The sequence below is a fragment of the Anomaloglossus baeobatrachus genome, chromosome 2 (assembly GCF_048569485.1).
Source record: "Anomaloglossus baeobatrachus isolate aAnoBae1 chromosome 2, aAnoBae1.hap1, whole genome shotgun sequence".
Classification (NCBI taxonomy): Eukaryota; Metazoa; Chordata; class Amphibia; order Anura; family Aromobatidae; genus Anomaloglossus; species Anomaloglossus baeobatrachus.
Window position 1 is genome coordinate 290,787,093 of NC_134354.1, and position 24,788 is coordinate 290,811,880.

General features: G+C 46.0%; 1 protein-coding gene across 1 annotated transcript in view; it reads right to left on the reverse strand.

Annotated features, from left to right (window-relative positions):
* Nucleotides 1-24,788, reverse strand: part of ADIPOR1 (adiponectin receptor 1) — a 49,130-nt gene that overhangs the window by 18,161 nt on the left and 6,181 nt on the right. Inside the window, exons 2-3 of the mRNA XM_075335849.1 lie at nt 15,080-15,296; nt 12,732-12,857 (exon numbers count right to left, since the gene is read on the reverse strand). Of these exons, the coding sequence (XP_075191964.1) occupies nt 12,732-12,857; nt 15,080-15,217 (264 nt within the window). The 5' untranslated portion in view covers nt 15,218-15,296. The remainder of the gene's footprint in view (nt 1-12,731; nt 12,858-15,079; nt 15,297-24,788) is intronic.

The following is a 24,788-nucleotide window of genomic DNA, read 5'->3' on the forward strand; positions in this document are numbered from 1 at the left end:
ATCGGGTGTGTGTGAGTGGATGCGATCGGGTGTGTGTGAGTGGATGCGATCGGGTGTGTGTGAGTGGATGCGATCGGGTGTGTGAGTGTCGGCAGAGGAGCACGGCGTGCTGGAGGAGGCTGGGAGCAGAGAGGCTGATCATGGGGAAGGCTGGGAAAGGGAGGCTGATGCTGGGGGAGACTGCGAGGGGATGGCTGATGCTGAAGGAGGCTGGGAGGGGGAGGCTGGGAGGAAGGAGGCTGGGAGGAGAGAGGCTGATCCTGGGGAAGGCTGGGAAGGGGAGGCTGATGCTAAGGGAGGCTGGAAGGAGAGAGGCTGATGCTGGGGGAGGCTGGAAGGAGAGAGGCTGAGGCTGGGAGGAGAGAGGCTGATGCTGGGGAAGGCTGATGCTGAGGGAGGCTGGGAGGGGAAAGCTGATGCTGAGGAAGGCTGGGAGGACGGAGGCTGGGAGGAGAGAGGCTGATCCTGGGGAAGGCTGGGAGAGGGAGGCTGATGCTGGGGGAGGCTGGAAGGAGAGAGGCTGATGCTGCGGGAGGCTGGAAGAAGAGAGGCTGATGCTGGGGGAGGCTGATGCTGGGGGAGGCTGGGAGGAGAGAGGCTGATGCTGGGGAAGGCTGGGAGGAGAGAGGCTGATGCTGGGGACAGAGAGGAGAGGCTGATGCTGGGAGGAGAGAGGCTGATGCTGGGATGAGAGAGGCTGATGCTGGGATGAGAGAGGCTGATGCTGGGGGAGGCTGGGAGGGGGAGGCTGATGCTGGGGGAGGCTGGGACGAGGGAGGCTGATGCTGGTGGAGGCTGATGCTTGGGGAGGCTGATGCTGGGGGAGGCTGATGCTGAGGGAGGCTAATGCTGGTGGAGGCTGATGCTTGGGGAGGCTGATGCTGGGGGAGACTGGGAGGGGAAGGCTGATGCTGAGGGAGGCTGGGAGGGGAAGGCTGGGAGGAAGGAGGCTGGGAGGAGAGAGGCTGATCCTGGGGAAGGCTGGGAACGGGAGGCTGATGCTGAGGGAGGCTGAAAGGAGAGAGGCTGATGCTGGGGGAGGCTGGAAGGAGAGAGGCTGATGCTGGTGGAGGCTGATGCTTGGGGAGGCTGATGCTGGGGGAGACTGGGAGCGGAAGGCTGATGCTGAGGGACGCTGGGAGGGGGAGGCTGGGAGGAAGGAGGCTGGGAGGAGAGAGGCTGATCCTGGGGAAGGCTGGGAAGGGGAGGCTGATGCTGAGGGAGGCTGGAAGGAGAGAGGCTGATGCTGGGGGAGGCTGGAAGGAGAGAGGCTGATGCTGGGGAAGGCTGATGCTGAGGGAGGCTGGGAAGGGAAAGCTGATGCTGAGGAAGGCTGGGAGGACGGAGGCTGGGAGGAGAGAGGCTGATCCTGGGGAAGGCTGGGAGAGGGAGGCTGATGCTGGGGGAGGCTGGAAGGAGAGAGGCTGATGCTGCGGGAGGCTGGAAGAAGAGAGGCTGATGCTGGGGGAGGCTGATGCTGGGGGAGGCTGGGAGGACGGAGGCTGGGAGGAGAGAGGCTGATCCTGGGGAAGGCTGGGAGAGGGAGGCTGATGCTGGGGGAGGCTGGGAGGAGAGAGGCTGATGCTGGGGAAGGCTGGGAGGAGAGAGGCTGATGCTGGGGACAGAGAGAGGCTGATGCTGGGGACAGAGAGAGGCTGATGCTGGGAGGAGAGAGGCTGATGCTGGGGGAGGCTGGGAGGGGGAGGCTGATGCTGGGGGAGGCTGGGAGGGGGAGGCTGATGCTGGGGGAGGCTGGGACGAGGGAGGCTGATGCTGGGGGAGGCTGGAAGGAGAGAGGCTGATGCTGCGGGAGGCTGGAAGAAGAGAGGCTGATGCTGGGGGAGGCTGATGCTGGGGGAGGCTGGGAGGACGGAGGCTGGGAGGAGAGAGGCTGATCCTGGGGAAGGCTGGGAGAGGGAGGCTGATGCTGGGGGAGGCTGGAAGGAGAGAGGCTGATGCTGCGGGAGGCTGGAAGAAGAGAGGCTGATGCTGGGGGAGGCTGATGCTGGGGGAGGCTGGGAGGACGGAGGCTGGGAGGAGAGAGGCTGATCCTGGGGAAGGCTGGGAGAGGGAGGCTGATGCTGGGGGAGGCTGGGAGGAGAGAGGCTGATGCTGGGGAAGGCTGGGAGGAGAGAGGCTGATGCTGGGGACAGAGAGAGGCTGATGCTGGGGACAGAGAGAGGCTGATGCTGGGAGGAGAGAGGCTGATGCTGGGGGAGGCTGGGAGGGGGAGGCTGATGCTGGGGGAGGCTGGGACGAGGGAGGCTGATGCTGGTGGAGGCTGATGCTTGGGGAGGCTGATGCTGAGGGAGGCTGGAAGGAGAGAGGCTGATGCTGGGGGAGGCTGGAAGAAGAGAGGCTGATGCTGGTGGAGGCTGATGCTTGGGGAGGCTGATGCTGGGGGAGACTGGGAGCGGAAGGCTGATCCTGAGGGACGCTGGGAGGGGGAGGCTGGGAGGAAGGAGGCTGGGAGGAGAGAGGCTGATCCTGGGGAAGGCTGGGAAGGGGAGGCTGATGCTGAGGGAGGCTGGAAGGAGAGAGGCTGATGCTGGGGGAGGCTGGAAGGAGAGAGGCTGAGGCTGGGAGGAGAGAGGCTGATGCTGGGGAAGGCTGATGCTGAGGGAGGCTGGGAGGGGAAAGCTGATGCTGGGGAAGGCTGGGAGGACGGAGGCTGGGAGGAGAGAGGCTGATCCTGGGGAAGGCTGGGAGAGGGAGGCTGATGCTGGAGGAGGCTGGAAGGAGAGAGGCTGATGCTGGCGGAGGCTGATGCTGGGGGAGGCTGGAAGGAGAGAGGCTGATGCTGGTGGAGGCTGATGCTTGGGGAGGCTGGGAGAGGGAGGCTGATGCTGAGGGAGGCTGGGAGGAGGGAGGCTGGGAGAGGTAGGCTGAGAGAAGAGAGGCTGATGCACACACACACACACACGTGCGCGCACTGCACAACACACCACACACCACACACACACACACTGGGAACCACAAACAACTGCCCTACACAGACACCCACACACACAGACAACGCTGCACACACACAACACCCAACACACAAACACCGCGGCACACACAAATATACGCACATACCGCACAACACACACATTGCACAAAACATACCTCCCCCCAAAACACACCACACACACACAAACCGCGCAACACACACACAACGCTACAGACACACAGCGCTCCACAAACAACGCAACACACGCAACACACATACAACACCGCTCTCACCCCCTGTCACACCCAGACAACACCCAGAACATGTACAGCACCTACACAAACACTTGGTAACTACACACAACAACATATATATATATAACAAAAATCATACATGAACTACACAATACGTAAATTCTAGAATACCCGATGCGTAGAATCGGGCCACCTTCTAGTATACATATATATATATATATATATATATATATATATATATATATATATATATATATATATATATATGTTGTTGTGTGTAGTTACCAAGTGTTTGTGTGGGGCGCTGTACATGTTCTGGGTGTTGTCTGGGTGTGGCGGGGGTGAGAGCGGTGTTGTTTGTGTGTTGCGTTGTTTGTTGAGCGCTGCGTGTCTGTAGCGTTGTGTGTGTGTGTTGCGCGGTTTGTGTGTGTGTGGTGTGTTTTGGGGGGAGGTATGTTTTGTGCAATGTGTGTGTTGTGCGGTATGTGCGTATATTTGTGTGTGCAGCGTTGTCTGTGTGTGGGTGTCTGTGTAGGGCAGTTGTTTGTGGTTCCCAGTGTGTGTGTGTGTGTGTGTGTGTGTGTGTGTGTGTGTGTGTGTGTGTGTGTTGGGGGGAGGTGTGCACTCCCCATCGTGCTCCATCCCCTATGCTGCGCACCCCCCATCGTGCTCCATCTCCCACGCTGCGCACCCCCCATCGTGCTCCATCTCCCACGCTGCGCACCCCCCCATCGTGCTCCATCCGCCACGCTGCGCACCCCCAAACGTGCTCCATCCGCCACGCTGCGCACCCCCAAACGTGCTCCATCCGCCACGCTGCGCACCCCCAAACGTGCTCCATCAGCCTCTCTGCCCCCAGCATCAGCCTCTCTGCCCCCAGCATCAGCCTCTCTGCCCCCAGCATCAGCCTCTCTGCCCCCAGCATCAGCCTCTCTGCCCCCAGCATCAGCCTCTCTGCCCCCAGCATCAGCCTCTCTGCCCCCAGCATCAGCCTCTCTGCCCCCAGCATCAGCCTCTCTGCCCCCAGCATCAGCCTCTCTGCCCCCAGCATCAGCCTCTCTGCCCCCAGCATCAGCCTCTCTGCCCCCAGCATCAGCCTCTCTGCCCCCAGCATCAGCCTCTCTGCCCCCAGCATCAGCCTCTCTGCCCCCAGCATCAGCCTCTCTGCCCCCAGCATCAGCCTCTCTGCCCCCAGCATCAGCCTCTCTGCCCCCAGCATCAGCCTCTCTGCCCCCAGCATCAGCCTCTCTGCCCCCAGCATCAGCCTCTCTGCCCCCAGCATCAGCCTCTCTGCCCCCAGCATCAGCCTCTCTGCCCCCAGCATCAGCCTCTCTGCCCCCAGCATCAGCCTCTCTGCCCCCAGCATCAGCCTCTCTGCCCCCAGCATCAGCCTCTCTGCCCCCAGCATCAGCCTCTCTGCCCCCAGCATCAGCCTCTCTGCCCCCAGCATCAGCCTCTCTGCCCCCAGCATCAGCCTCTCTGCCCCCAGCATCAGCCTCTCTGCCCCCAGCATCAGCCTCTCTGCCCCCAGCATCAGCCTCTCTGCCCCCAGCATCAGCCTCTCTGCCCCCAGCATCAGCCTCTCTGCCCCCAGCATCAGCCTCTCTGCCCCCAGCATCAGCCTCTCTGCCCCCAGCATCAGCCTCTCTGCCCCCAGCATCAGCCTCTCTGCCCCCAGCATCAGCCTCTCTGCCCCCAGCATCAGCCTCTCTGCCCCCAGCATCAGCCTCTCTGCCCCCAGCATCAGCCTCTCTGCCCCCAGCATCAGCCTCTCTGCCCCCAGCATCAGCCTCTCTCATCCCAGCATCAGCCTCTCTCATCCCAGCATCAGCCTCTCTCATCCCAGCATCAGCCTCTCTCATCCCAGCATCAGCCTCTCTCATCCCAGCATCAGCCTCTCTCATCCCAGCATCAGCCTCTCTCATCCCAGCATCAGCCTCTCTCATCCCAGCATCAGCCTCTCTCATCCCAGCATCAGCCTCTCTCATCCCAGCATCAGCCTCTCTCATCCCAGCATCAGCCTCTCTGTCCCCAGCATCAGCCTCTCTGTCCCCAGCATCAGCCTCTCTGTCCCCAGCATCAGCCTCTCTGTCCCCAGCATCAGCCTCTCTGTCCCCAGCATCAGCCTCTCTGTCCCCAGCATCAGCCTCTCTGTCCCCAGCATCAGCCTCTCTGTCCCCAGCATCAGCCTCTCTGTCCCCAGCATCAGCCTCTCTGTCCCCAGCATCAGCCTCTCTGTCCCCAGCATCAGCCTCTCTGTCCCCAGCATCAGCCTCTCTGTCCCCAGCATCAGCCTCTCTGTCCCCAGCATCAGCCTCTCTGTCCCCAGCATCAGCCTCTCTGTCCCCAGCATCAGCCTCTCTCATCCCAGCATCAGCCTCTCCATCCCAGCCTTCCCCAGGATCAGCCTCTCTCCTCCCAGCCTCCTCCAGCACGCCATGCTCCTCTGCCGACACTCACACACCCGATCGCATACACTCACACACACCCACACACACCCGATCGCATACACTCACGCACACACACATTGACGATATTGCACATACGCGCTCATGCTCACAACATCCGGAGATACCACATGCTTCTGGTCATGTGATCCTCAGACAGGTCCTGGAAGGTCACAACAGCACAGTATCGAGGCCGAGAAGCAAGCGATATCGCCGGATGCTGTGAGTGTGTGGATGCGATGTGATGTATGTGTGAGGTGTGTGAGAGTGAGTGTGAGCCGGTGTACACTGTTAACTATGATACACATCGGGTAACCAAGGGACCTTAGTTACCCGATGTGTATAATGGTTAACAGCGTTCACGGGCTCCGTGAAGATCCCAGCATCGCAAGGTTATGTCTGGCGCTGCTGGGATCGTGACGGAGCCGGTGTAGAAGCAAGCGATATCCCAGGATATTGTGAGTGTGTGGATGTGATGTGTGAGGTGTGTGTGAGAGTGAGTGTGATCTGATGTGTGTGTGTGTACTCACCTGGGAGTCGGATCTACGTGTCAGTTGGGCAAGAGGAAGCGTGGATTGCGTGAGGGGGGCGGGGCCTGCAGAGAGTCGGGGCGAGAGGCCAATCCGTGGGGGGGGGGGCGGGGCCATGGCGAGCCCAGCGGTCAATCAGCTTTGTATCACCGTAAGGACACAATTTTGGAGCATGACAGACAGACAGACAGAATAAGGCAATTAGATATATATATATATATATATATATATATATATATATATATATATATATATAAAAATAAATTTTAACAATTTAAGTTTGCAAGTTCTCAGACAGTTCTCTTTCTGTTCTCCATGCTTAGTGTGGCACATACAGACACACAATGCAAAGATTGAGTCAACTTCTCCCCTTTTTATTCATTTTAAGGTGTGATTTTCATATTGCCCACATCTGCTACTTGCCAAAGGTGAGTTTATAGGAGCATCACATGCTTGAAACAAAAATTTTTTACCCACAATTTTGGAAAGGTGCCAACAATTGTGTCTGGCCCATGTTTGGGGTTGTGTGTAAAATTATGTCCAGCTTACCTTTTGTTGCGTTGTTCCAATACACAAAAAAGGAAATAAATGTGTAATTGCAATAACTTTCTGGGACAAATACTTCACTTCATGGGACACTTTCGGCCATAACTATATGTGAATTGCACATTTAGAATTTTATCCAGTACATAGGTTAGTAGTAATTACTTATTTTAGCAATTTCATGCTTTTACCATTGTGATTTCATGACCAAGGCAACAACTTCATACAAGAGTTTAGTTTTGCAAACTGTTATATTCTCACTAGCTTTCGCTTGTGTTAAAGGAAATGCTAAGGGGTTATTTCCAAAATTACAACGTGGTCTTATCATAATGTGCATATTTATTAATTTGTGCCAAAACAACTCCATTTTATATCTGCTTTTTTTGCACTTATACCCCAAATGATGCCCTTCCAGGCAATATTTACTTTTCACTAGCTGTTGGAACTCTCCTGTTTTAGTTCCAGGTTATGTGCAAAGCTGTCTCTCAGCTGGCTTCCTTCTAGCATAGGTCTACTCTGTATTGTATCTAGAATGGATATACTCTTGTGAAAGAAGTCGTTAGAAAGGGCTGAAGCCTTCTTCATTATAGTGCATAGATCATTGCAGGAAGTAGCAGTTGGTGTGTGTGCTGGTAACAAAGATAAGTGATGCGCTGCAGGATAGGGTTGTATACAGAAGGCTGAGAAGAGTGATATACTGCAGGATGGATCTGTATATAGAGGGGCTAACAGGAGTGATATATTGCAGGATGAGTTTGTACATAGAGGAGCTAAAATGAGTGATATACTGCAGTGTTGGGCGGTATATAGAGTGATTAAAAGCAGTGATATATTGCAGGATGGGGCCATATATAGAGGGGCTGAAAGGACAAATATACTGCAAGATAGGGCTGCAAATAGAGAATCTGAAAGGAGTTGTATTTGTTGCATGCTGCCAAGAGATCACTGAATTCATGACAAATTCCAAATGCTGCTCTGTTGATGCATATTACAGAAGATAATCACAGATCACAATTTGGAGTTTCAAATCATTGACCTCTCGGCAACAAACAGCTCAGTACTGCCTAGCAATTAAAAGCTCTGTTGTGGCAGAGTGATGGAGAGTAGAGCTGACTGAGATTTTAAGCGTTAACCTCTCTCTTGGAATGTAACTACTACACTCTTTGCCTGGTCTGCAGGCTGAGATCCATGGAAACAAGCTGTACACTACAAAAGATAAAAGTTCTCATTGCAGGAGAATGTCTGCAGATAAAAAAAGCAAGTCAATTGCAAACTTGCTTATTGTCATGCTGCCTAATTAATTAACACAATTTATAAACTTCACAACACCCCTTTAATAGAAGTCCCAGAAATTTCGAGCTCCCCCTGAAGTCCCGAAAGAGGGTCAAATGACTCTTAGGGGTACTTTGCACACTACGACATCGCAAGCCGATACTGCGATGCCGAGCGCGATAGTCCCTGCCCCTGTCGCAGCTGCGATATTATGGTGATAGCCGCCGTAGCGAATATTATTGCTTACGGCTGCTTCACATGCACTCACCTGCCCTGCGACGTTGCTCTGGCCGGCGAACCGCCTCCTTATTAAGGGGGCGGGTTGTGCGGCGTCACTGCGACGTCACACGACAGGCGGCCAATAGGAGCGGAGGGGCGGAGATGAGCGGGATGATCCCGCCCACCTCTTCCTTCTGCATAGCCGACGGGAGCCACGGTGACGCAGGTAGGAGATGTTCCTCGCTCCTGCGACTTCACACACAGCGATGTGTGCTGCCACTGGAGCGAGGAACAACATCGGACCGTCGCGTCAGCATAATTATGGAATCTGCCGACGCTACACCGATGATACGATTACGACGCTTTTGCGCTCGTTAATCGTAACATCTAGGATTTACACACTATGATGTAGAGAAGTGCGTCACTTTCGATATGACCTGCGATGTCGTAGTGTGCAAAGTACCCCTTAGTCCAAACGGACAACTGACAGCTCTGATGGCTCCAATTAGCATCCTTTCATTTGTAAATGTGGCCATTGCCTGAGGAATCTGCAGGGGGCAATTGTGTTGATCCACCTCAACAAAGGTCTTGTAAGAGAGTGTAAATCCTTCAGGTCATTCGACCCGTCTCTGGGTTCCAAAGGTAGAAATGTTAAATGACCCCTCTCTGGGACTTCTAGTGTTAAAAAAGATGCTTCAGGTTTACAAAACTCCAAAGAAAAGGAGCGGTTCATAAAGGAATTCCTCCTTTGTGAACATAACCTAAGACTAGGACCATCCATTCATTTATGTGACCTTGGATGCACAGAGGGATAGGTGGAGATGAAAAAAAAAAAAAGACATGAACAGTACAAGAAAGAAAAGTTACGTTGGGCTTAGTCTATATATGACCAATAAGTATGCACTCAGGCTGTGCGCACATTGCATATGTTCATGCATTTACGCAGCGTTTTAAACTGCAGCGTAAACACGTGTTCTGCGTCCCCAGCAAAGTCTATGAGAATTTAGCAAATTCCATGCACATGTTGCGTTTTATAACGCAGCGTTTTGCATGCCACATTTTTGACAAAATGTATGCGTTCTAAAAAGAAACATGTCCCTTCTTTTGTGCGTTTTGGATGCTTTTCCCACTCTGTCTATGTAGAGCAAGCATCCACAGCGCATGAATTCTGCATCCATTCTGCATCCATAATGCATCCAAATCGCAGCTTTTCGACAGCGTTTTGAAATGCACATGCAGTGACAAAACGCTGCAGAATATTTGTCACGGCAGAACGCAACTTGCGCACATAGCCTTACTGTGTTTTAGGAAAAACAATGCAACTGTGGGAGAAAGTATAAAAAAGGTGACAATTTAAAGCACCACTGTTTGTATTTTTAATCTTCCCGCTGGTGCTTTAAATGTACTGTAAGTCCCCTGCCCCTGCAGTATACTGACCTGCCTCCTTTTCCACCTTTTTCCAGCGTTGCTCTGGTCACTCTCTAGCAACGTGACTTTTTGGCAGCTCCCGTGTTTCATTGAGTGCCCAAAAGATCAAAAATAACAAGAGACTAATTCTTGCTCTCATAGTCACACTGAGCACTTGTGATGCAGCTCCTGACCCGTCAGAAGTGACGGGCACAAAATGGCGCCAAGGGCCCAAAGCGCTGTCAAAAAAGCATTAAGATGGCTGCAGTTGAGAATAGTACCGGGCGCAGGGGACTTACATTTAAAGCACCACTCCAGAGCTGAAAAAACAAATGCTGGAGTGCTGCTTTATTTTAGATTTTTACTGTAAACACTCTGGAGTGTTTTAGGTTACTGTACAGTTTTCACAATATCCTACAACAGTCACAATAAGATGATGTTTCTTATTCTCTGTAGATCTTCTGAAAAAGCTTTGGCATATTATAAGAAGGAGTAAATCATTAAGAATCAAATCAATCATCATTACCATTAGACGGGGTGGACAAGTTAATGATAGCTTTCTTGTACTACTGGAAGCCTTGAAAGGCTAGAATTGCAACACTACAAACTAACAGATGCACACATTTCTGTTCCTTAGGGTACGTGGCCACAATCTGGACATGCTGTATCCTGGACGCAGCTTGTCCACTCCTGAAGGACCGTGAGTGCTCTCCATAAGAGACTGCAGCTGCCTGTGCCCATGATCAGGGTTCGGGCCACCGCGGTCTCTCTCTCTGTTTTCTCAATGAGAACACTCGCGGCTTCGCAGCAATAAATGGACATGCTGTGGCTCGGGAAGTTTACGCTGAGGGAAAAACTAAAAATCCCATCCACTGTGCTTGTACTGTACAATGCTGCGTTCAAAACGCTGTGAACCTTGATCATGGGAAAGCAGCCTTAGTAAAGGGGTCTATATCACGTCCTAAAGACGGTCAAAATGTGTGAGATTTCCTGGTAAACAGACTCATTGATCTTAACTGACATGAAGCCACATCCTTCAGTAATAGTTACATAAAAAATAGAGGAAGCTACTGTGTTTCAACACCGTGTCCGAAAATTTTACAATACTAAAAAAAAGAGCAAATGCATGAACATGACACACCGCTATATACCTAAAAAACAAAAAAAAACCTGATTATTTATTTAAAAAAAAAAATATCATTTGAATGGGTGAAAAATGCTGAAAGAATTGATATACAGTGGAACCTTGGTTTACCAGAACAATCAGTTTTGGGACTGTGCTTGTAAACCAAGTTACTCGTCTAGCAAAGCAAAATTTCCCATAGGAAATAATGGAAGCTCAGACAATTTGTTCCACAACTTGTTTAATGTCCCATCCTGGTCCCCTATTGTGCCATTACACACATGCGCAAACACACGCACATTATGATCACTTTACCTTCTGTTCCATCGCCGGCCTCCTGGTTCTTATAGTTCGCCGGTACAGGATGTGTATCGGGTAACAATTACGACCGATGCAGGAGCTTCAGCTGCCAGAGCGCTGACGTCAAAGGCAGGAGCCGCTTGCCTCTGATTGGTCAGCGTGCTGCCTTTGAGATGCGGCTGACAGCGGAAGTTCCTCCCTCGTCGCGATGGTTACCCGATACACATCCTGTACCAGCGAACTACAAGAACCATGAGGCCGGCGATGGAACGGAAGGCAAGGTGAGCATAATATGTGCATGCGTGTATGTGCGGACTGCAAGAGCGGGTCAGAAAACGGTGAAAATACGGAACCGGAAGTGTGTGTGGTGAGTATTTGCTCGTACAGGAAAGCTTGCTCGTAAAGTGAGTTACAAATTTACAGCAAGCTTTGCTCGTATAGCAAAATACTCGCACACCAAGTTACTCGTAAACCGAGGTTCCACTGTATTAAAGATGTCAAACAGCTTCAAATACGCAAGGAAAAAAATAAGCAGCACGTGCTTGAGATTTCAGAAATATTCATTTTGATAGTACTATAAACTACAGTAGCATTTTTGGTGCAGAAATTTCTGCTGTAAATGCTCAATGCACATATGCTAAGGAAGAGAAGTGTGACAGTATACATTAATTATATATGTACATATTAGATGCCAGGTTATCATTTTATGCAGTGTACTGAAATAAATCAGGAATAATCCTGTCTGTGAACACTGGTCAGACCTCGCATATATTTTACAAAGGTGTTATTAAAGGGTGAAATGTCACATGCAGTTATTTCAGTACTGGTCACACCTACAGGAACAATTACTGATGTTCTGTTTTACAATCTTCTATAGCCTACACTTCAATTTCAGTAGGTGTATATCAAACCCTTGGTAAAAGCTTGCAAATGTTCAAAGCAGCACTTTAGAGAAGTCTTAAAGGGGTATTGTCATGTAATTAAATTGTTTTAGTTGTGCAGCCTGAAAATACCCAATTTTGTAGATGACTTGCTTCTTCTATCTGCTTTCATTTCCTGCTGTAAAAGCGCTTATCTTACATAGTGTACAGCTGTCTTCCAAGGAGAACAGCCATCAGAGCCTGGCTGAGTGTGCGCTCACACAGATTCTCAGTTGAAGTTGGCCTATTTCACTTGTTAGTAAAGCTTTTCTCACGCACAGATCAGTACATCTGTCTATAAAATGGCTACTGGCAGAGGAGCATGCAACCTATCCAGTGCAGTTCTACTAATCAAAGCTCTCACTTTTCTGAGCCTTGTGCTTGTTCAAAAGCCGTGTCACTTATAGACGACTGCTGCCCCCGAAGCAACAAGGAAGCAGGAGACTGAAGAGTTGTGCACTGCTGAAGAGAGAACCTGAGAATACCCCTTTAAATCAGATGAAAAAGAGCAGTTGTCTGGTGAACGTTGCCATTGTGCCCACTGACCGCTTCACCTGTCTGTTGAATGGAGGTAGTAAAAGAGAAAATGCCACTTATTCTTTCTACTAAAAAGAAAAAGTTTGTGTATGGGTTCTTTTTTTACAATGAAAGCCTTACCCATAAGCTTATCAGTTCTTCCAGCTCTGTTACGTGAATGGAGTGTGTTGTCATCCGAAAAAAGCCTTTAGATATTGGTACCAGCTATTGTTACAGAAAAACAGCAGAGAAATGTCCATTTCCTCACCTTATAAACAAACTCTTCCATTTTTTCCATGGCATGGTGTGCTTGAAGTGGTAGAGTCAGCACTCTAACTTCCTCCTCCTCCTCCTCTTCTTCTTGAGACCCCTTTGCTGTTTGGTTTTCGCTTCCCTAAATCGGAATCAATGATTATGTCATTACATGGCTTCCAGTATCATTGGCTTGTTGCATTTTTTTATTATTCCGTGCTTGCAAATGTTCAGTTTAGCTGTCCTGCTATGATATAACGTGATAGATTTTTGTGGCTTGTGATGTTACAACTGTCTTCAAGAAGACATTATCAATACTCATGCTGACTACATTTTGCACCAACCCCTTTCCATATGCCTCAAAAGGGGAGGTTCTAAGTCCCAAGTAATTTTTATCTTATATCCTTATCTATTTAGTGCCATAATCTAAACTATATTCTAATTTGTTGAATTAAAAGCTCCCTACGGGTGCCTAACTACACGATCAGCTGTTTTATTTATTTACCTTTTTCCATTTCCTTTGTGGCGTTTCGTTTGAGAATCCAAGTGCTTGCTGGGATACTCAAATGATGGCTCAGATTAGCAGTAATGAGCCAGTAGGAAAGTGCATTGTCAGAATAACTGGCCTGCATGACCATCACAGCCCCCCGAAAGTGAAGCATTCTCCTACTGGCTCATTACTGCTGATCTGGGAACACACTGCGCGCTACAATTGTGCACATCGCGCTGGGACTATCCCAGCCCTGGAAATGAACGTCCGTGATGACGCTTTGTTTCAATGAGGGGGCAGAGGCTGTGGCAGTCTAATTGCAGCCTCTGCCCCTGATGGTGCTTTTTTTGAGTATCCCAGCATACATTGAAATTTGCAAATAAAGTGTCATCAAAAAGAAAGTGAAATACACAAAAACAAAAGAAATAAAGAAGTCAGTTAGCAACTTCTTGCTTAAGTGCAGTGTTCTCCAACAGTCATCAAGGCCCACCAAGAAATCGTGCTTTCAGGTTTGCCTTAGTATTGCACAGATGCTTATAGTTCCATCACCTGAGAAATAGCATGGAAATCCTGAAAACAATCTGTTGGTGGGCTTTGAGATGCTCTAGCAGACTTAATCTATCCATGTATGAGATTTAAAGCCATTCATAGGAATAAATTTTATGTAGTACTACTACATTTCCACTACAACGGCATGTGCATGATAATAGTCAGGCTGATCGTAGGTCCGTTAAGTGATAACATTTGATCAGAAATGAGGTGATCACCTTATCAGCTTAATTTATAAAGTGGTGGTTTACCCAAAATCACTTATAGGCCGGAGTTACACTAGAATATGACGCACAAGAGTGCAATGTGAGAAAATCTTGCATTACGCTTGGCCCAATGTTATATAATGAGGCAACTCAAACCTAACTGAGGAAAAAAAAATTGCAGCATGCTGCGACTGTCAGCGAGTATCGGCTCACTTGCACCCATAAAAGTCTATGGGTGCGAGTGAAACATCGGACTGCACTCGGATGAAACCCGAGTGTAGTGTGATATTCGCAGAGACTCGCAATGGAGAAAATGGAGAGATTAATGGACAGTTGCATGACACTCGCAACAGAGGCTGAGAGAGTTTCATTAGCATATTGCATCTGATGCTCTAACATCGGATGTATAAGCTAATGTGACCCCGGCCTTAAAGGTACTCTCTGCCGTATAAAACGTACAAGTGCAATGTGACAAAAAAATTGCATTGCACTCGGGCCAATGTTAGTCAAATCTGCAAGTTTTTTCTCAGTGCAAATAAAACTGAAGAAAAAAAAAAGAAAGCAAAAAAAACCCCGCAGCTTACTACAATTGCACTCGTCAATCGGACATGACTCATCAATGCAAGTCAACGGGTGGGACAAGGAAAACATACTCATGTCCATGTGGCATTTGTGTGACGTCTGCTCTTTGAGGATACATTACCGTTCTGTAGCCTAGAACATTGAAAATGGCCCTGTAAATGACTGTGGAATAATAGCTGCTTAGGAAAAAACCCACATTGCATACCGATGACATACGGATGCTATGTGAGGAAAAAAAAAAAAAAAAACGCACACTCGCATTGCATTGAACACCAAACAGATTTCCCTCGTCCAACTTTTCTGGATGAGAATGGGACCGATTTTTTTATACGCCAGTATGAGAGATCCCTAAAGACAACACGCTGTGGCTATATGTAATGTCGCACACAAGGTTAAGCATACAGTAGTTTTGTATAGCTAGCCATTTAAATCTCAGAATCCTCATAGTATGATCCAGCACTAGAACCTGTTACAGACACAAATATATTTTACAGAAGGTATAATATATGCAGGTACTACACATAAATCTATACTTACACAACTTGATGTCTGGCCTTTTCTTTCTCTTCCGGTTTCCAACAGTGGTCCCAATTCTGTTAGCTCTAAGTCTTCCGGCTCTCCCCGAGAACTGCTAGGCAAGCCACCCTCCTGCCCTGATGCTTTACAAGTGGCCATCTGGCCTTTATATGAAGGGGTGGGGGAGGGGAATTATAGTGCCGTTTAAGAACGAATAGCCTGCTGTTCACCGTCAAACCTATGAAACCAGAATCCATAGAAAAACGTCATTCATCCATTCAGATACACTTCTCATGATACAATTATTTGTTAGACTTCACATGATACAATTATTTGTTAGACTATGTCCATGTGTTAGTGTTTTTTTCCCCCCAATACACAGATTTTAGTTTACTGAAAGCCACAACACATTATATCTGTAGTTTTATAGTTGACTGTTTTCTTCTTTGACACATTATATAAGCAAAGGAAAATCACTTGTTCACACCAGGCTCAACAAATACCAGAAGTGATAAAATTTGCTTTGAATCTCAGTGGTGAAAGGAGACCTGAATAGGATAACTGAAGTGAGCACTAATATATATATATATGAGTGCAAGCCAAAAATACATACTATATATAAGAATAAGGCTGCACATCAAACTTAGATAATGGTATAATGCCTCAAGCATATGGAAAAATATTGGAATATACAATGAAAAATGCTACTTGCTAATTTGAACATGTGAATAATGAATTGCATACCTGCCATGAATATTAGGAAAAAGGAGATATTTAGCAATCGCATTGATCAATGTAACTGAGCCCCAAAGCCTCGTCAAGGCATATCTCTATATTGGGGTCCCTAGCTCTGTGACCCTAACTGTGTGTCATCTCATTGCAATTAAAAACTGCTATGGGTGGAGAGGGGTAACTAAGGACTTTCTTATATAGGAGATGGAAAAAACATGGCCGAAAGGGGCGGAGCTGTGTTCACATTCAGAAAAAAAAACTACATTGAACTGAATAGGATAACTGAAGTGAGCACTAATATATATATATGAGTGCAAGCCAAAAATACATACTATATATAAGAATAAGGCTGCACATCAAACTTAGATAATGGTATAATGCCTCAAGCATATGGAAAAATATTGGAATATACAATGAAAAATGCTACTTGCTAATTTGAACATGTGAATAATGAATTGCATACCTGCTATGAATATTAGGAAAAAGGAGATATTTAGCAATCGCATTGATCAATGTAACTGAGCCCCAAAGCCTCGTCAAGGCATATCTCTATATTGGGGTCCCTAGCTCTGTGACCCTAACTGTGTGTCATCTCATTGCAATTAAAAACTGCTATGGGTGGAGAGGGGTAACTAAGGACTTTCTTATATAGGAGATGAAAAAAACATGGCCGAAAGGGGCGGAGCTGTGTTCACATTCAGAAAAAAAACTACATTGAACTGAATAGGATAACTGAAGTGAGCACTAATATATATATATGAGTGCAAGCCAAAAATACATACTATATATAAGAATAAGGCTGCACATCAAACTTAGATAATGGTATAATGCCTCAAGCATATGGAAAAATATTGGAATATACAATGAAAAATGCTACTTGCTAATTTGAACATGTGAATAATGAATTGCATACCTGCTATGAATATTAGGAAAAAGGAGATATTTAGCAATCGCATTGATCAATGTAACTGAGCCCCAAAGCCTCGTCAAGGCATATCTCTATATTGGGGTCCCTAGCTCTGTGACCCTAACTGTGTGTCATCTCATTGCAATTAAAAACTGCTATGGGTGGAGAGGGGTAACTAAGGACTTTCTTATATAGGAGATGGAAAAAACATGGCCGAAAGGGGCGGAGCTGTGTTCACATTCAGAAAAAAAACTACATTGAACTGAATAGGATAACTGAAGTGAGCACTAATATATATATATGAGTGCAAGCCAAAAATACATACTATATATAAGAATAAGGCTGCACATCAAACTTAGATAATGGTATAATGCCTCAAGCATATGGAAAAATATTGGAATATACAATGAAAAATGCTACTTGCTAATTTGAACATGTGAATAATGAATTGCATACCTGCTATGAATATTAGGAAAAAGGAGATATTTAGCAATCGCATTGATCAATGTAACTGAGCCCCAAAGCCTCGTCAAGGCATATCTCTATATTGGGGTCCCTAGCTCTGTGACCCTAACTGTGTGTCATCTCATTGCAATTAAAAACTGCTATGGGTGGAGAGGGGTAACTAAGGACTTTCTTATATAGGAGATGGAAAAAACATGGCCGAAAGGGGCGGAGCTGTGTTCACATTCAGAAAAAAAACTACATTGAACTGAATAGGATAACTGAAGTGAGCACTAATATATATATATGAGTGCAAGCCAAAAATACATACTATATATAAGAATAAGGCTGCACATCAAACTTAGATAATGGTATAATGCCTCAAGCATATGGAAAAATATTGGAATATACAATGAAAAATGCTACTTGCTAATTTGAACATGTGAATAATGAATTGCATACCTGCTATGAATATTAGGAAAAAGGAGATATTTAGCAATCGCATTGATCAATGTAACTGAGCCCCAAAGCCTCGTCAAGGCATATCTCTATATTGGGGTCCCTAGCTCTGTGACCCTAACTGTGTGTCATCTCATTGCAATTAAAAACTGCTATGGGTGGAGAGGGGTAACTAAGGACTTTCTTATATAGGAGATGGAAAAAACATGGCCGAAAGGGGCGGAGCTGTGTTCACATTCAGAAAAAAAACTATATTGAACTGAATAGGATAACTGAAGTGAGCACTAATATATATATATGAGTGCAAGCCAAAAATACATACTATATATAAGAATAAGGCTGCACATCAAACTTAGATAATGGTATAATGCCTCAAGCATATGGAAAAATATTGGAATATACAATGAAAAATGCTACTTGCTAATTTGAACATGTGAATAATGAATTGCATACCTGCTATGAATATTAGGAAAAAGGAGATATTTAGCAATCGCATTGATCAATGTAACTGAGCCCCAAAGCCTCGTCAAGGCATATCTCTATATTGGGGTCCCTAGCTCTGTGACCCTAACTGTGTGTCATCTCATTGCAATTAAAAACTGCTATGGGTGGAGAGGGGTAACTAAGGACTTTCTTATATAGGAGATGGAAAAAACATGGCCGAAAGGGGCGGAGCTGTGTTCACATTCAGAAAAAAAAAAAACTACATTGAACTGAATAGGATAACTGAAGTGAGCACTAATATATATATATGAGTGCAAGCCAAAAATACATACTATATATAAGAATAAGGCTGCACATCAAACTTAGATAATGGTATAATGCCTCAAGCATATGGAAAAATATTGGAATATACAATGAAAAATGCTACTTGCTAATTTGAACATGTGAATAATGAATTGCATACCTGCTATGAATATTAGGAAAAAGGAGATATTTAGCAATCGCATTGATCAATGTAACTGAGCCCCAAAGCCTCGTCAAGGCATATCTCTATATTGGGGTCCCTAGCTCTGTGACCCTAACTGTGTGTCATCTCATTGCAATTAAAAACTGCTATGGGTGGAGAGGGGTAACTAAGGACTTTCTTATATAGGAGATGGAAAAAACATGGCCGAAAGGGGCGGAGCTGTGTTCACATTCAGAAAAAAAACTACATTGAACTGAATAGGATAACTGAAGTGAGCACTAATATATATATATGAGTGCAAGCCAAAAATACATACTATATATAAGAATAAGGCTGCACATCAAACTTAGATAATGGTATAATGCCTCAAGCATATGGAAAAATATTGGAATATACAATGAAAAATGCTACTTGCTAATTTGAACATGTGAATAATGAATTGCATACCTGCTATGAATATTAGGAAAAAGGAGATATTTAGCAATCGCATTGATCAATGTAACTGAGCCCCAAAGCCTCGTCAAGGCATATCTCTATATTGGGGTCCCTAGCTCTGTGACCCTAACTGTGTGTCATCTCATTGCAATTAAAAACTGCTATGGGTGGAGAGGGGTAACTAAGGACTTTCTTATATAGGAGATGGAAAAAACATGGCCGAAAGGGGCGGAGCTGTGTTCACATTCAGAAAAAAAACTACATTGAACTGAATAGGATAACTGAAGTGAGCACTAATATATATATATGAGTGCAAGCCAAAAATACATACTATATATAAGAATAAGGCTGCACATCAAACTTAGATAATGGTATAATGCCTCAAGCATATGGAAAAATATTGGAATATACAATGAAAAATGCTACTTGCTAATTTGAACATGTGAATAATGAATTACATACCTGCTATGAATATTAGGAAAAAGGAGATATTTAGCAATCGCATTGATCAATGTAACTGAGCCCCAAAGCCTCGTCAAGGCATATCTCTATATTGGGGTCCCTAGCTCTGTGACCCTAACTGTGTGTCATCTCATTGCAATTAAAAACTGCTATGGGTGGAGAGGGGTAACTAAGGACTTTCTTATATAGGAGATGGAAAAAACATGGCCGAAAGGGGCGGAGCTGTGTTCACATTCAGAAAAAAAAAAAAAAAAAAAAACTACATTGAACTGAATAGGATAACTGAAGTGAGCACTAATATATATATTAGTTACCCCTCTCCACCCATAGCAGTTTTTAATTGCAATGAGATGACACACAGTTAGGGTCACAGAGCTAGGGACCCCAATATAGAGATATGCCTTGACGAGGCTTTGGGGCTCAGTTACATTGATCAATGCGATTGCTAAATATCTCCTTTTTCCTAATATTCATAGCAGGTATGCAATTCATTATTCACATGTTCAAATTAGCAAGTAGCATTTTTCATTGTATATTCCAATATTTTTCCATATGCTTGAGGCATTATACCATTATCTAAGTTTGATGTGCAGCCTTATTCTTATATATAGTATGTATTTTTGGCTTGCACTCATATATATATATTAGTGCTCACTTCAGTTATCCTATTCAGTTCAATGTAGTTTTTTTTTCTGAATGTGAACACAGCTCCGCCCCTTTCGGCCATGTTTTTTCCATCTCCTATATAAGAAAGTCCTTAGTTACCCCTCTCCACCCATAGCAGTTTTTAATTGCAATGAGATGACACACAGTTAGGGTCACAGAGCTAGGGACCCCAATATAGAGATATGCCTTGACGAGGCTTTGGGGCTCAGTTACATTGATCAATGCGATTGCTAAATATCTCCTTTTTCCTAATATTCATAGCAGGTATGCAATTCATTATTCACATGTTCAAATTAGCAAGTAGCATTTTTCATTGTATATTCCAATATTTTTCCATATGCTTGAGGCATTATACCATTATCTAAGTTTGATGTGCAGCCTTATTCTTATATATAGTATGTATTTTTGGCTTGCACTCATATATATATATTAGTGCTCACTTCAGTTATCCTATTCAGTTCAATGTAGTTTTTTTTCTGAATGTGAACACAGCTCCGCCCCTTTCGGCCATGTTTTTTCCATCTCCTATATAAGAAAGTCCTTAGTTACCCCTCTCCACCCATAGCAGTTTTTAATTGCAATGAGATGACACACAGTTAGGGTCACAGAGCTAGGGACCCCAATATAGAGATATGCCTTGACGAGGCTTTGGGGCTCAGTTACATTGATCAATGCGATTGCTAAATATCTCCTTTTTCCTAATATTCATAGCAGGTATGCAATTCATTATTCACATGTTCAAATTAGCAAGTAGCATTTTTCATTGTATATTCCAATATTTTTCCATATGCTTGAGGCATTATACCATTATGTAAGTTTGATGTGCAGCCTTATTCTTATATATAGTATGTATTTTTGGCTTGCACTCATATATATATATTAGTGCTCACTTCAGTTATCCTATTCAGTTCAATGTAGTTTTTTTTCTGAATGTGAACACAGCTCCGCCCCTTTCGGCCATGTTTTTTCCATCTCCTATATAAGAAAGTCCTTAGTTACCCCTCTCCACCCATAGCAGTTTTTAATTGCAATGAGATGACACACAGTTAGGGTCACAGAGCTAGGGACCCCAATATAGAGATATGCCTTGACGAGGCTTTGGGGCTCAGTTACATTGATCAATGCGATTGCTAAATATCTCCTTTTTCCTAATATTCATAGCAGGTATGCAATTCATTATTCACATGTTCAAATTAGCAAGTAGCATTTTTCATTGTATATTCCAATATTTTTCCATATGCTTGAGGCATTATACCATTATCTAAGTTTGATGTGCAGCCTTATTCTTATATATAGTATGTATTTTTGGCTTGCACTCATATATATATATTAGTGCTCACTTCAGTTATCCTATTCAGTTCAATGTAGTTTTTTTTCTGAATGTGAACACAGCTCCGCCCCTTTCGGCCATGTTTTTTCCATCTCCTATATAAGAAAGTCCTTAGTTACCCCTCTCCACCCATAGCAGTTTTTAATTGCAATGAGATGACACACAGTTAGGGTCACAGAGCTAGGGACCCCAATATAGAGATATGCCTTGACGAGGCTTTGGGGCTCAGTTACATTGATCAATGCGATTACTAAATATCTCCTTTTTCCTAATATTCATAGCAGGTATGCAATTCATTATTCACATGTTCAAATTAGCAAGTAGCATTTTTCATTGTATATTCCAATATTTTTCCATATGCTTGAGGCATTATACCATTATCTAAGTTTGATGTGAAAGGAGACCTGACATGATCCCTGAGCTCTGGGTAGCATGTATCAGACACGATATGATGTATGATCTCAGCCAGGTATGTTTGACTCTGAAAAGCCGCGGCGCTGCTTGGAGATGCATGGCTCTCCTTAAAGGGAACCTGTCAGCAGAAATTTCGACTTAAACCTAACAGATTCCCCCTCTGCAGCTCCTGGGCTGCATTCTAGCAAGGTCCCTGTTAGTATTGTGGCCCCTTTCTGACCCAAAAAAAGAGTTTATATCGAGGTACCTTTGTGGCTTCTGATTCTCTAAATGTGTCACGGGGGCGGGCTGCCTGATGGCCGTTATTCTGCCCCCTGTTCCTGTATGCCGCCCCCATCGCCGATTTCTATACTTCTGGACGCCGCCCACTGCTCCAGCCATCCCCGCGCATGCCCAGTGCTCATCTCTCGTGGATGAGCACTGTGCCCAGTGTCACCGGTGGTGACGTGCGCGCAGGGTTTAGATTATGGGCGGTGCTGTGATGTTAATTACCAAGCAACCGCCCATAATCGCGGGACCGCGCATTCCCCCTCGGCCTGCTTCTTTCTGCGCAAGCGCGCTGCAGCTGAACTCCTCCTGATCGGTGTAGTCACTGCTCCGCGCTCCTCCCATCTATTTCCTGCCTCAGGGCAAGATGGGAAGGAGGTGACGTGAGTTCAGCTGCAGCGCGCTTGCGCAGAAAGCAGGCCGAGGGGGAATGCGCGGTCCCGCGATTATGGGCGGTTGCTTGGTAATTAACATCACAGCACCGCCCATAATCTAAACCCTGCGCGCACGTCACCACCGGTGACACTGGAAAAAGTGCTCATCCACGAGAGATGAGCACTGGGCATGCGCGGGGATGGCTGGAGCAGTGGGCGGCGTCCAGAAGTATAGAAATCGGCGATGGGGGCGGCATACAGGAACAGGGGGCAGAATAACGGCCATCAGGCAGCCCGCCCCCGTGACACATTTAGAGAATCAGAAGCCAAAAAGGTACCTCGATATAAACTCTTTTTTTGGGTCAGAAAGGGGCCACAATACTAACAGGGACCTTGCTAGAATGCAGCCCAGGAGCTGCAGAGGGGGAATCAGTTAGGTTTAAGTCGAAATTTCTGCTGACAGGTTCCCTTTAAGTGTGTCCAGGGAGAGACCTGTCGATCTCTGGCAGCGGGTGGGGAGAAGCCGCAGATCCCTGAAGCCACAAATCTTAGTTCACTGCTGGGCTATGTGGCAAGGCGCACGCCACTAGTCTGCTACACCTGTTTTAAGAAGAAGCAGGCGCCTCTCAATGAATCAGGAACGTCTGTCTCCAGTACATCTAGGCATCAAGACTAGAGTTGCCAGCAGATCCGTCGCGGGTTGGAAAAGAAGTCCGGAATGTACGTGAATGGGGAGCGGATGCGGGAAGCGAGAGAGCGAGCGAGAGAGTGAGCGAGAGAGAAAGAAAGAAAGAGAGAGTGCGAGAGAGAGAGAGCGCAAGAGAAAGAAAGAGAGAGCGCGAGAGAGAGAGCGCGAGAGAGAGAGCGCGAGAAAAATCCCGGATCCAGATCGTGCAGCCGGATTCCCGCGACCGAGTCGGACCCGGATCGGACTCTGAAACCGCGCGCATCCGGATTTTTACAGTTCGGATCCGCTCAACACTAATCAAGACCGAAGTGCCTGTCTTGATGTATCAGGCCCTATGGTGTTGGTAAAATGATTCTCAGCAAAATAATTGACTCCTGTAAAAGGGTTATATTGTTTAAAGCACTTTGCTCTAGGCAAAAATTATAGGAATAACTAAGCATATCCAAATGTGAAAAGGTTTTCAAAACAGATATAGTATTTATCCTAAAGAGGACCATACATAGTAACCATCCAGACTCCTGAAACCCTGCAACTACATATAAATAAGGCCGCAGTGACGCTCCCTTCAGCTGACATTGACCGCATTGCGTGGAGTTAGTGTAGTGTAAGCTAAACCCTTTACATAACAGAAAGTATATGACGTCCGATGGACAAATTGTCATGGTGGCGGTACTGTTTATAGTCAGCAGGATTTTCAGCATTATGAGCCAAACTGACACTGAGCTTTCTGATTTTATAGTTATATAGAAAAGGTCTGCAACTTTATAATGTGTTTGTGCTTTAATTCTTTACTCTTGTGCAATCTGCTTATCTTGCTTCTTTATATGGTCTTCCTGATGATGAGCTAGCATTACCATGCTCGTAACCCATAACAGTCAGACGCTTGGAGGGGCTTGACTCATGTACAGAGTATAATGGAAGTCAATGGGAAACTCGAGCATGTTTCTGGAAAAATGCTGGAGGTCCCCATTCAGTTCCATTACTCAGTACACAAGCCGAGATCATCCGACTGCTCGTTATGAATACTGAACATGGTAGCGCTCGCTCATCATTAGGTCCTAGTAATTCTAAAAAATACTTAATTTTTACAAAACAACAGAGCCATTTCTGACTTTAAAAACCCGAGAAGGTGAAATGTGAACAGAAGATGTGAATGTTTCATAACACACTCCCTATAATAAAGGTACACCCATGAGGGATTACCAGAAAATCCACTTGACTGCAAAGGCAGAAAGAAATGATGAATAGTGTAGAACCCTTCTAAAAATACCATGACACAATAGAAGTAGACCGCCCAGAAGAAAAAAAAAAAAAAGAGTCATCATTAATTACATTAGTGTAACGTAATATACTGCCTTAATCTACATACAAAATTGCCAGTTGCGGATGTAACTGTATCCCACAATGCACTGCAGCACTGTCAGTTGCGCAGCTGCAGTTCGCGCCCACATCATAGTCATGGTAACCAGGGTCAACAGTGCAGGCGGAACCCTAATTGTGGGCTGAGTAAGCACAATTCTGTTCCCAGTCTAACATTGTGCTACCCATACCACATCCAGGTGTGTTACAGGTATATGTGTTGCTTCAATATGGTTCTGCTGTTAATGAATTTTTGAGGCCGCATGGCACAATGGAAATATTA